General features: G+C 30.9%; 2 protein-coding genes across 3 annotated transcripts in view; one reads left to right on the forward strand and one right to left on the reverse strand.

The window, feature by feature from the left end:
- Positions 1 to 12,605, reverse strand: part of LOC148623640 (autophagy-related protein 2 homolog B-like) — a 76,692-nt gene that overhangs the window by 45,565 nt on the left and 18,522 nt on the right. Inside the window, exons 10-12 of the mRNA XM_088565585.1 lie at positions 12,381 to 12,419; positions 11,766 to 12,021; positions 9,300 to 9,450 (exon numbers count right to left, since the gene is read on the reverse strand). Coding sequence (XP_088421711.1) covers positions 9,300 to 9,450; positions 11,766 to 12,021; positions 12,381 to 12,419 — 446 coding nt within the window. The remainder of the gene's footprint in view (positions 1 to 9,299; positions 9,451 to 11,765; positions 12,022 to 12,380; positions 12,420 to 12,605) is intronic.
- LOC148623641 (uncharacterized) lies at positions 468 to 7,507 on the forward strand. Of its 2 annotated transcripts, none has more exons than XM_088565606.1 (2): positions 468 to 617; positions 2,280 to 7,507. In XM_088565606.1, the coding sequence occupies exon 2, from the start codon at positions 2,293 to 2,295 to the stop codon at positions 5,080 to 5,082; it is 2,790 nt and encodes a 929-aa protein (XP_088421732.1). In that variant the 5' UTR covers positions 468 to 617; positions 2,280 to 2,292; the 3' UTR covers positions 5,083 to 7,507. The 2 variants fall into 2 exon arrangements, with proteins under 2 accessions (XP_088421732.1, XP_088421730.1); XM_088565604.1 differs by lacking the exon at positions 468 to 617 and adding an exon at positions 1,445 to 1,685.

Raw genomic sequence — 12,605 nt, forward strand, 5'->3', positions numbered from 1 at the left:
ATCCACAGAGGAATATTGGTGATTGTTAGTATTAGCTTTATTTATAGGAAGTTCTTTGTGTAAGTAGCTAAATTATAAACTTTTAGTCAAATGTGTGGTTACTTTACTAACACAACCCTTTTAGAAGTCATGGATACTGAAGTGTAAAATGTACATAAAATGTGTAAATTTGACAAAATTTGCAAACACTTATTTTTTGAAAAGTTAGCACTATCCCAACTTTTTTCACAAACTTGGTTTTCTCGGCCAAATTTGACATAAACAGAACATACCCCCTTTTCCCTTATTATCATGTATTATTGTCTTGTTTATTGTAAAATTGATAACAAGGTTTTAATTGTACTTAGAATAAAACTATTTTGGGAACAACCTCATATTTCAGTTTTAGGAAAAGATGAATGGAAGAAGCCTATTAAAATACTAGGATAATTTATGATGTAAATTTTTTTAATCACTTGATCTATCCGGCTAATCAGGAAATAGAGCAGTATACAAGAAAGACCTACAACTTTATAGTCATATGATTGTGAAAAATAGACAGTAATTTACTAGAATGAATGAATGAAAGGGATGGTGTAAGGAGAAACAGAGCAAAATGATTTCTTTTTATAATCAAGGTAATTTGATTAAATTAATTTCCTCTTCATGTTCCTTGTTGTGTATGTCTGTTTTCCATGTCTGGTCTTTGTCCCCGGATTACATTCTTTTGATTCCCTTGATTACTCTTTCAAACTTATTAAAAAGTACTAAAGTTTCACTGATGACTGAATTATATTTTGGATACTAAGTGTCTACAAATGCTGCAAATGTTATAATGTATCTGTATAGCTTTTACAGCTGTAAATAATATTTAAATGAAATAAGTTGATGTACATGATATATTATTCCTAATTCTTTTTTTTTATATTATTTTTGGTGTTCAAATTCCCTTTATAAGGAAAACTATAGGTTCCATTCGGTGATCTCTGAAAGTATTTACTATTTTGGATTAAGTTATACACATGTGTATTAGTAAGGCTTCATCACATTTGTTCTTTTTTTTATTCTGTAATGACCAAAATTCTACCAAAAACATCATCAAAACACATCTTTGTATAAAAGTAATGCTGTAAAGAGACAGTCAGAAAAAAGTTCCTAGAATGATAATCAGTGTCTGATATTGTTATTTCAATATTGTTTTTATTCAATCATTATTAAATATGTACCATAAAATGAATAGAATTTATGTTTCCCTGGAGGCAGGTAAAACACACATTAATCAACTCCCTTCATCAGCTATAACAGTTGAACATTGTCAAAGTAAAACTTTATTTAATTTTTATACAAATAATGAAAAGTAACACATAAATGAAACTGTATAATATTTACTTCTAATATCTAATCCTTCTGATTTCTAGTTAAGGGCCTTTGTATTGATCCTGTGTCAAAATATTTACCTGAAGAAACAAGCACATTGATTGGTCAGGTGGCAATCATTAAATACCTGTGACTCACCTGGTTATTTTTACCTGTGTAAAGGTGTGTTACGTAGATAGAGAACAAAAACAAATGCCTAGACTTGCTTTCTAAGACAAAATGACATAATAATACTGGTTCCTGACATTAAGAATGTGATTCAATCAAACAGAAAGATGTGACATAAAACTTTCTTAGGGACTACAACTTTTAAGCTATTCATATCAAAGGTAAGACAAGACAATGCAAAGCTATAGTCTATATATCTTTATAACAGGAAATGACACACAAGTTTAACCTGATTTCAATTCTCTGATTTAGTGAAAGCATTACTGCAAAAGCAATATCAAAATCTGACCCCCCCCCCCCCAAAAAAAAAAATAAATAAAAATGAAAAAATATATAAATGGGGACTACTTTCTCTTTACACAAGACATAATTTCAATGAATGTTAACCTTGATTAATGGTTAAGACAAGTTGTAGGTAAATCTACATTGTAAAACACGGGCACCAATACACTGATGACATGATAACTGTTGTTTTAATCATAACATAAATCTATAGAACATGTACCTTCAGAAAATATTATGTAATCCAAATTTCAAGGAAACCAGCAAAACATTGTTTTGTTAACTTCTATCTATCTTATCCAAGATATGAAGAAAATGCTTTATTATATGTTTTAAACGATTTAATAAAGTGAAGCGTATTTTTAGGGATATTCTTCCATTTTTGTACAAAATTTTACAAATTATTATTAAACTAACCTAAAACTTTTTAGAACAATTTGAATTATTTCCCTATTTTTCAACTTATATTCCAGATCAGCAAAAAGAATGGGATTTACATGTTATATTGAAGTATTAGTTTTACTTGCATGGATGACAGTAGTGAAGGGGGATTGTCCAATAGCTCGGTGCACATGTCTTAGCCCTACACCTCCAGCTACTGAGAGAATAATCGACTGTCGAGATAAAAACCTTCAAGTCTTTCCAATTATTACTGCCAGCAATGAGATATTCACGGAAATAACATTCAATTCTGCTAACTATGGTTGTAGAGAGACTAATCCTCCGTCATGCAGTAATAATATCACACATATCCCTAATAATGCTTTTGCTGGATTAAAAGTTCGTAAAATTGACTTTGGCAGAAGTATTTTGGCTACTGTTGATGATGGAGCATTTCAAGGTCTTGAAACACTTCTGACTGATCTGATACTGGAAGGTGATGGTACAAGCCAAGTACCTTTTGTTTCTCTTACACACCTAACAAATCTTGTGTCACTTACACTTGAAAGCTTTACACTGGAGAATAATGGGCTCATGACATTGCCACAAGACTTCCCAAATCTTGAAAAGCTTGTTCTGCATTCATTAAATCTTAATTTTTTGGCAGAAAATTCTGTGATTGGAAAACTGCAAAAATTAAAAAGAATTGAAATTATAGGCAATCAACAGCTGACTACTTATCCTGTAGGAGTTTTAAGACAATTAACAACATTGGAACATATTAGGATTGTTCAGAATGGAATACGCATCATTCAGTCAGCTGGTAGTGCCTTTGAAAATCATGCTAATCTAAAAGAGATTGACTTATCACATAATGAAATTAGTGATTTACAAAGTGATTGTTTTAAACATATGGACAGCAGACTGACTTATCTATCTCTAGCCCTCAATTATCTGACTGATAGCAGTCTGCAGACATTAAAAACTGGTAATTGGCAAAACCTGGAGCAGTTAATACTGGACTCAAATACCTTCAATTCTGGATTACCACAAAACCTGTTTCAAAATATGATAAACCTAGCAAACTTGAACCTTCAACAAACAAGACTCTTAACAATTGAAGAAAATACTTTGAATGGACTCCAGAACCTACATTCTCTTCATCTTAGTGGAAATGATGACCTACAAATTAGAGAAGGATCATTTTACAAGACACCAAACTTAAGAGAACTCTATTTAGATGTTCACCAGTTTACAAACCACAAGTTTAATTTCTCATCTGATACAGCAGCAGGTTTAACAAACCTGGAAAGACTTGAATTACATCAAAGAAATCTAGAAGCAAAGTCATTTTGGAATTCTCTCCAAAAAATGCCTAAATTGAAATTTCTGAAGCTATCTAACACTGGATTATCAACAATACCAGATTTGGCATTTCAATACAGCACAAAGCTGGAAAGTTTAGAAATGGATTCAAATGGATTAACACAGCTTACCCAGTCTCAAATACATGGCCTAGGAAACAGCTTACTCTCTCTTCAACTTGCCCATAACTCTATTACATCAATAGACGAATGTGTTGTTCAGGAATGGAAATTGTTAAAAGCCATTTATCTGTTAGAAAACCCATTATATTGTGACTGTAAATTGCTAGAGCTCTACCATTGGTCCAAACAAAAACAGGCAAATGATACTAACTTTAAGTATATACTAAATGCAAGGTGTAGTAATATGGGAAATAATTACCTTCTTAACTTAACTTCAAATGATTTAGTTTGTGACCCTGGTACACAACCTGTCACATGTCAGACTTTTACAACATCTACAACAACAATGACACCAAGTACAACACCTGTGACAACACTACCATTACCTGATATTGTGCTCTCCATTGATAGCCGAAACAAATATAACCTTCAGATATCATGGACAGTAAGTGGTACAGTCCATCAATTTTACATCACACAAGAGGAACTAGGATCAGGTGTACCACCAACACAAACAGCTGTAGATTCAATAAATCGTCAGTGGACTTTACAAATAAAAGATCACACTGACTATAGGATCTGTATTCAAGCATCAACAAGTGACAATAGAAATACTGTTCCAGTTTGTAAGGATTCATTAGGACATATAGTCTCTACACAGGGGCCTACAGAAAGTCCACAGACTGGACTTTCACCTGGTGAAGTTGCTGCCATTGGTGGAGGTACAGGACTGATGATAGTTCTAATAGTTGTCATATTATTCTTTTTGATTCGATATCAAAATCGTCCAAAATACAAGGATACACCTCCTGTTCAATTCACTGCAGTTGCAAGACCAACAACTGGATATGATTCTAAACGATTCTCCAAACCAAAGAGATCACCTCAAGCTAATGGTGATTTAATCATCAGTGCAATTTCATCTGGTAAAACAGAACCATCAAGTCCTGACAGCCGCCATTCTGCAGGTAGTTATCAGCATCTCAATGAAAACCAAATGGTTGACATTCAGCCTCATCTTAAATACCAAAATGGTGCTCATGGTGTTTCTAATCACCACAAATCAAATGGCTATTATAATAAACAACCTGAAATACAAGGATACCTCAAAGAATACAATGCAGAAGACAAGCATGGACATCTAAAGGGAGTAGCAGAAAATAGAAGCAATTCTAGATATGATAAAACTTCGAGCCAACAAAATGGACTCTTAAATAAGAAAGCACATTCCTATGCTAATGATACACACAATACTTCAGTCTACACCAATGATATCAACAACAGACCTCTGCCAAAACCACAAACTAAACATTACGAAAACAATTCTGCAGGATTTCTCAATCATGGGTTTGATCTTGATAGTCCAACAGAAAATACATATAGTGAAATACCTGAAACAACAATATAACCTTAAACTGCTTAGTGCTTATTACTGAAATCATCAGAGATATAAACACAAACAGAAAGAATAGACAAATATCCAGCCACACACTTGTGCATCAAAACCTGCAATCAAGGATATTTGTCGCTCAGGATAGTCTGTTTCAGGATTAAAATATTTGAACTCTGTTGAATTATAGAAATGAACTTCTTCTGAAATTGAGTTCATGACACAGAATGGAGTAATAAGACATGTACTAACATAGTTTTGCTGTGATGAGTTGTAAATGATAATACGACATATTTAAACATATTTATTTTTCTACTTTTTAAAAATGAGGTTTCAACATTTTTTTAGAGAAGTATATTCCTATTGTTATTACAGAGTTCTGACCGTATAAAGTGCTAGTAACTGTATAATTCATACATCTGTGATTGAACTTCATGTTGTCAAAAGAACCTTTCACTTATTTCCTTACTTTTAAGGTCATTAAAATGTTCTATTGTCTGTTAACATTTACATAAATACTTTTAAGACTGTGTCAGAAAACGGTACATATTTCATATCTAGTCATGTATAATACAGTGTATATGATCACTGCATAATTCAAAATAACAACCCCACTGTTTGAGATTTTTAAAGTTCTCTACCTGTTATCAAAATGCTTTAAAGATAGCAAGCATAATACATTTTAAGTCCCGAACTTGTACTAAAAGTGAACAAATATGTTGCACAAATAAGGTTGATCTATACAGTGAACAATTTTCTATAAAGTTAACAAGTTGTTATCTTATTATAAGAAGTCATTTAACATCATATCACATCATCTTGTAAATTCACCAAGTTTTACTCTGTTATTTTGTATAGTCATTTAATTGAACATAAAAATCAATACACATAACAAGTCATGTGCCATGAAGTGTGTGTGTGTGTGGGTGTGTATAAGTAAAGAAAATGTGTTGCAAACAAACACAGTGAGAGAGAGAAGTATAAACATATAAACACAAGTAAATTTAAACAGAAACAATGAGTTACAGTGCATGTACATGGTGAATGATGGAAGACTCTGTATGTACATGTACATGGTGAAGGATGAAATACTCTGTATGTACATGTACATCGTAAATGATGGAAGATTCTCTATGTACATGTACATGGTGAATGATGGAAGACACTGTATGTACATGTACACAATGAACGATGGAAGACTCAGTATGTACATGTACACAGTGAACAATGGAAGACTGTATGTACATGTACATGGTATATGATGGAAGATTCTCTATGTACATATACATGGTGAATGACGGAAGACTCTGTATGTACATGTACATACAATAATGTATTTTACTTAAGTATGTTCAAATTGAATCTAAGTAGAAAAGTCACCATAACCACATTACTTACTATGAGATGAATATGAATTTATTCATTAATAATTTACTTACAGTAAAAACTTTAAAACAGGAATACAACAACAAATATAATGACAAATTATCTAAAATCCTACAATAAATATTTAAACTTACAAATATTGAGTCTAAAATCCTCAACTTATAACAATTATCTGTTAAAGTGGTTATTTTTTTTCAATTCCTGATCTTAATGGTGCATTTAAGAAACTTGGCCTCAGATGAAAAGACTTCTTATAGCACTTGTTTATGACCCTCCATAATCATGTTATTTTATACAACAGATATTTTTGTATACAATTTATATAGATCAAGTTACAGCCATACATTTATCAGTTTCTTCTTAAATATTTTTTGCAATATGGGGTCAAGTAAAGTAGTATATATACATCAACCAACAAGGCAGTCAAATAATTCTGGGAAGTTAGTTAATTTATATCAATGTTATAAAGAAACGTTCTTTAATTTTTATGATGCTTTATAAAGTTCATTACATATGCAGAAAGAGTGGAAACATTTGTAATAAAATTTTGTTGTATGTTTATCTTTTCATATGATATCAGTGTAAGTGTGTTGTATGTGTATCTATTTATAAATATCAGCACTTCAATGTATTTTTTTTTAAAGTTTTGTTTTAGATAAATAACAAACAAAAAAATCATGACCTATTACATGTATATACTGAAATGTTGAAATTGTTCCTAAGCTCACTCTAAATGTCTTGAGCCATTTGACAATATTATTAAAATTGTGTTCATTCTTTACTAGAAAATAACTAACAACTTTAATACATACATCGTCTACTTCACACTGTCACATTTTGTCTTTCTTTGAATAGATATGGATTATGTTGGTTAGTTTAAGAGTTTTTTAACCATTTAATCAGCCTCTATGAACATTCCTTGTGATTTTAAAGTGCTATACATATCATTTATTCTAGTTATTATTGCTCTGTTGTACAAAGTTACTTGTAGACATATATGTTATATGTAATATGTTCTATCAAACGGTTAAATTCTATTAAATAATTTATAAGATGATATGTTTCCATCATTTAAGACAAAACAAACTTAGGCGTTATTGTGACTTCAATCATTTAAGACAAAACAAACTTAGGCTTTATTGTGACTTCAATCATCAGTAAACAGATTGTTAGACAGTTCTAATGAAATACTTGGAAACAGGGTTCCCAAAATTTTGACAGCCTGTGTCTGTCATTTTATCAAACTTCAGCAGACGTTAGTGACAGTCTTTTACATGCTCAGATCAAGAATAAACTTAAACAAAAACTTTTAAAACTTTTTTGTATTTATTTAAACATAAATATTGGAATTTGTGTTATTTCATCACATACTATGTTTGTAACAAATTATCTGAATCAGGGAATGAGTTGGTTTTGGCCACACATGGACGCTCTTACATGAAAACAAAACATTGTATCTCTCAGACTTTTTCATCATATTGGCAAACAGCCGAAAACTTCAGAGTGATGAAAGATGTTGAAAAAAAACAGAAAATCATGAATACATTTAGTGCAGCCCAGCCGCTAGTAGGACATACTCTAGGTTCTTTGGTCAGGTATCCCAAAGGCTGGGCTCCACTGCCTCCAACTACTAACAGACATCTACTAACACAATCCCCGTAAGGGGCGGTCATGTGAGATCCACTTATCCACAACACATATTTTGTATATTTATTTAAATGAGTTGTTGACATCTGTGTTAAAATGGTTCAATTGATAGATTAATAATTACGCCAAAATGGTTCAATTGATAGATTAATAATTACAACTAATACTACTGATTCGTAGTTTTAGCACCACATGCTTTTGTTACTGCAGAAAAATTGGCAGGAAAATGATGGATTTGTAAATTTTTTTCTTAATTTCATAACAAAGTAATAAATGTACGAAAAATTACCAGAGTCACTTCAATTTATTTGTATAAACAATGGTGCTGCAGTGTACTGTTAATTTAATTATGCAATTAACTAATCAGTTACATGTAAATCACAGTCACTGGTGAGTGTACATCTGCAAACATTGACGCACACCTGTAAATTAATTTCCAATAAAAAATTAGGAGACAGATATTTTTGTGAAAATTCTTTGAAAACCCTGTAAAAGCAAACTTGTGTGCCCTCCTTGTGACTAAATTATGATACAACAGCTTGTATTTTCTGTATATTAGTATTCAGATAGTATTTAAGCTTTCAAACAGACAAAAAGAAAAATTCAAATAGTAAGTTGAAACTTCAGCAAAAACTACTGTAAGTGAATTCACCCCTTTGTTTTGGTCAATAAAGTATTCATACCTTTCTCAGTAGCAATTTCATTAGACCAAGGAATATGTGCACAAAAAGTAGTTGTAAAAATTCAAAATAGAGAAATGTAAGCAAGACACGTGATTAACATACCAATTGCTCCCATGGGGTTATGATTAAACCATTCAAACTTGATACAGCTTTGATTTTTTATTGTGATAAAATATTTGACACAGGATAAGAATGTAACACTTTCTGGTCCTTTATTCCTAAGTTGTACAAGTAATATCCTGCAGATAACTTGTATAGATTGTACTAAACTTATCCTGCAGATAACTTGTATAGATTGTACTACATTTATCTCATAAATAACATATATAGACAGTACTATACTTATCCAGTGGATAACTAATATATACATGTAATACATATATACAGTATATACTGTGTTGTCCCTACAGATAATGTATCAACTATAAATTTTTTAAGAGTTAAATTCCTATATAAAAATGGAGATCATAGGATAAGCATGGAAAAGGATAAGGAAAAACTGGTGTTTTTAGACCTTACCTCAGTGTAAATAGGCATAGCTGTTTTATCTTTTCTGTCAAACAAACATTCTACAAGATCAAACATCCCTATGGTGACATCAAATGTCATTGTCTGATGAGTTGTGATTGTTTTCTGTGTACAGTCAGCAGTTACTGGTTTACTGATCAATCTGAAATAATAGTATATAATATATGAATTAAATAAACAACATAGCAGTATATAATGCCCTCTACTAGCTGCAATCCTCAAACCTATGTAAATCAAAGTGCTGATAGCACTGGCAGATTTTGATTCTTGTGAAAATTGTAGCATGAACAAAATTTCAAAGATTATATGATGTGAAATAAAATTGTAATCATACATTGCATTTTAAATACTATTAAGAACTGTCTTATTTTAATACATATAAACTGATAGTCAATCTATACTACAGATTCAACTTCACACATATTTACAAATTTTGTTCCATTTCACCTTTTCCCCAAATTTTAAATCTATCCAAAAGTTAATGTGCATTTACATACAAAAGCTATATTAACAGAGTATTTATCCTACATAACAATTATACTTAAATAAAACCAATATCAGCTTAAGAAAATAATTTCCTGAACATCAGATTTTCCAAAACTAGGCACATTTATCTATTTGAATTTTCCAGCCAATTTTACTTGGTTGAAATCACTGCTCTTCACTTCCTTCTTATAAATGATAAAATATTAAGTAGTTGTCTTTGTAAGAATCATGCAAATCTGAAAAATGTGATACACCCCAAAAAAGGCTACATATTTTCATTTTTGTAATTAAGTTGTTTTATGGGTCTATACTATGAAATATGTAATTATTCATTCAAATCTGCCTGCTCTTAGCAGATAATCGACATTGAAAATACAGTAGATTCTATTGTATTTGAGCGCCATTTACAGAGTTATCTCCCTTAATTTTGAAATCTACAGTGCATTCTATGTAATTTTTATCTCCTAAGAGCACTGGTTATATGAGAAGCCACATGTTTATTTCTGTTTACTATGACATTTCAAACAAAATATCAAAAATAAAAATATGTAGGCTTTTTCCCCATGAATCACATTTTGTATGATCCTTAGCTGGAGTGCTACTTAATGATAGGATGGATAATTTGACTTATAAGTGTACTAAAATGAAAATATTTAACACATTTTATCCTTCCAGACACATTACTGCAAGAAATAAATTCCCTAAATGTAAATTAATTCCTAAATACCTTTCAAGACCAAAAAGGGGTCCCTCAAATCTTGAGTAGATATGAAGACGAGATCTCAATTTTCTTTGCATAAATAATAGAATATTATTGAGCTGATAAATTGCAAGAAACATATTTACTTGTTCTAAGAGACGTATTGAATGATTTAAAAGGAATTACATTTGGACCATATTTTTGTGTAGTGTTCTGAAGTAGTATGGAAGTTCCAGTAATAGACAGGTGAAGGATCAAAAACCCAAAAAGTCGTCAGATTAAACAAAGAGTAGTAGCATCAGTAAGGCCCATTTCAAGCCCAATAATATAGTACAAATCATGAAATGATGATCTAATTTAGCTCAAAAAAAGATTATTTTAATGATTTATGTACATTTTGTATTATGATGAAGCAACACCAAATTGAAGAAAGTAGGTAATTTTGTTAATTTATTCATACATTATAGATATATCAAGTATTTCAAGTTCAAGGCATTTGTAGACATTACACATACATTAATCACTTCCAGCATTTACGTTTACCAGAACATTCAAAATTATTGCAAAAGAAATTCAGCAGAACTATTATTTCTTTGTTTTTCATCCAAAGTTATGGTGATGTTATAGGCATTTTTGACAGTCTTTTCAGCATTATCAGTTTAAAGTCTTATACATATACAAATGTAACTATAAATTAATCAAAACTTACAATAAACAAAATATAAAGTCAATATTTCAAACCACTTTCAGTAAGTAAAGAGCATAGAAAACTAAAAAAAAAAATTATAAAAAAGGTGAAGTCTAAGGGTCAAAAATAATAAGATCAAACACCGAAATTCAAAAATAATTAGTTACTTAGATCTAAGATCCAATCAAAGTCTATACATGAAAAAAAAAAACAAAGAGAAAAAAACTTCAGAAAAAATATTTAATCAAATCATATTTGGAACTTATCAGTAACTTACCTAGAGCTCAGGCCTTTTCAAAGTCTTAACAATTAAAATTTTTATGAAAAAGACAAAACCTATGACCATAAAATACCTGATTATTTGTCTAAATTATGCTTAATCAGTAATTTACATATGTGTACAGATGTGTGCAAAAAGTAACAATATAAGTGATTGTTTCCAAAAATACCCAGAAATAACTGATAAGCGGAGGTTAAATTTCCATGCATCCTCCAAGGCGCGCTATGGAGAAATATTGTTTTAAGAGAATGGTTAACATAACCTGTTAATCTTTGATATCCTTGCAAAATAAAATCTGTATACCTTAAGTGGTCGTATTTGAGTACATCAGAAAAGCTTTTCCTTAATGCTTTCATATCACTTCTTGCTGCGGTAGCAATGGTATACACTTTCTGGAAATACTGAACCGACATTTCTTTGATAGAGCATTCCTGGGTCTGTCCATGTTCTATGTTAGACAAAGGATTCTCATGTAACAAAGCAACTGACAGGAATGCCAGTCTGAGTCTGTAGTGGGAAAACTCTGCTGAAGGATCATCTAATATCTTTCTCATTGAATCTACACACACACATAAAAAAGAAAATAATTACCCAAGTACAATTAAGAATCAAAATTTAGTATTCTTTCTAAAGGTATTATAATGAATTAAACTGTGAGGGACAGCAGTGATAAGAGGGGGCATGTGCCATTTACTGCATCGTCTGAATATAGCTGAAATATTGCTGCTCGGACGTTAAACCCCAACCAACAACCATTTACTGCATTCCACCTGAAATGTCCAGTTAAAATTAGAATTTTTGTGATTAATCATTGATTATAAGTATCAGAGAAAAAATTGTATAAGAAACAAGCTTTTCATATTGTATCAATTGATCATAAACTTAGATTGAAATAAGGTTAATACGGTATTTCCTTACCTTTGGATCTTCTCTGTTCATTTCCTATAGAACGAACAGCTGAAAACAAATTATGATCTAATCAAACTTCAATGACCAATAAGCATTATCTTCATTACCTTCATTATTTATATTTTTATTTCATTAATAAACTTACTGGAGTTTTTAAAAATTTGTACCTTAGTGATTATCAAACTCTAGGCAAACTGAATGGAATATTTGGACTTAGCTTAAAACTGCTGCTAT

This window comes from Perna viridis, chromosome 2 (genome assembly GCF_037379345.1).
Source record: "Perna viridis isolate PV_CMFRI_1.1 ecotype Kerala chromosome 2, ASM3737934v1, whole genome shotgun sequence".
Classification (NCBI taxonomy): Eukaryota; Metazoa; Mollusca; class Bivalvia; order Mytilida; family Mytilidae; genus Perna; species Perna viridis.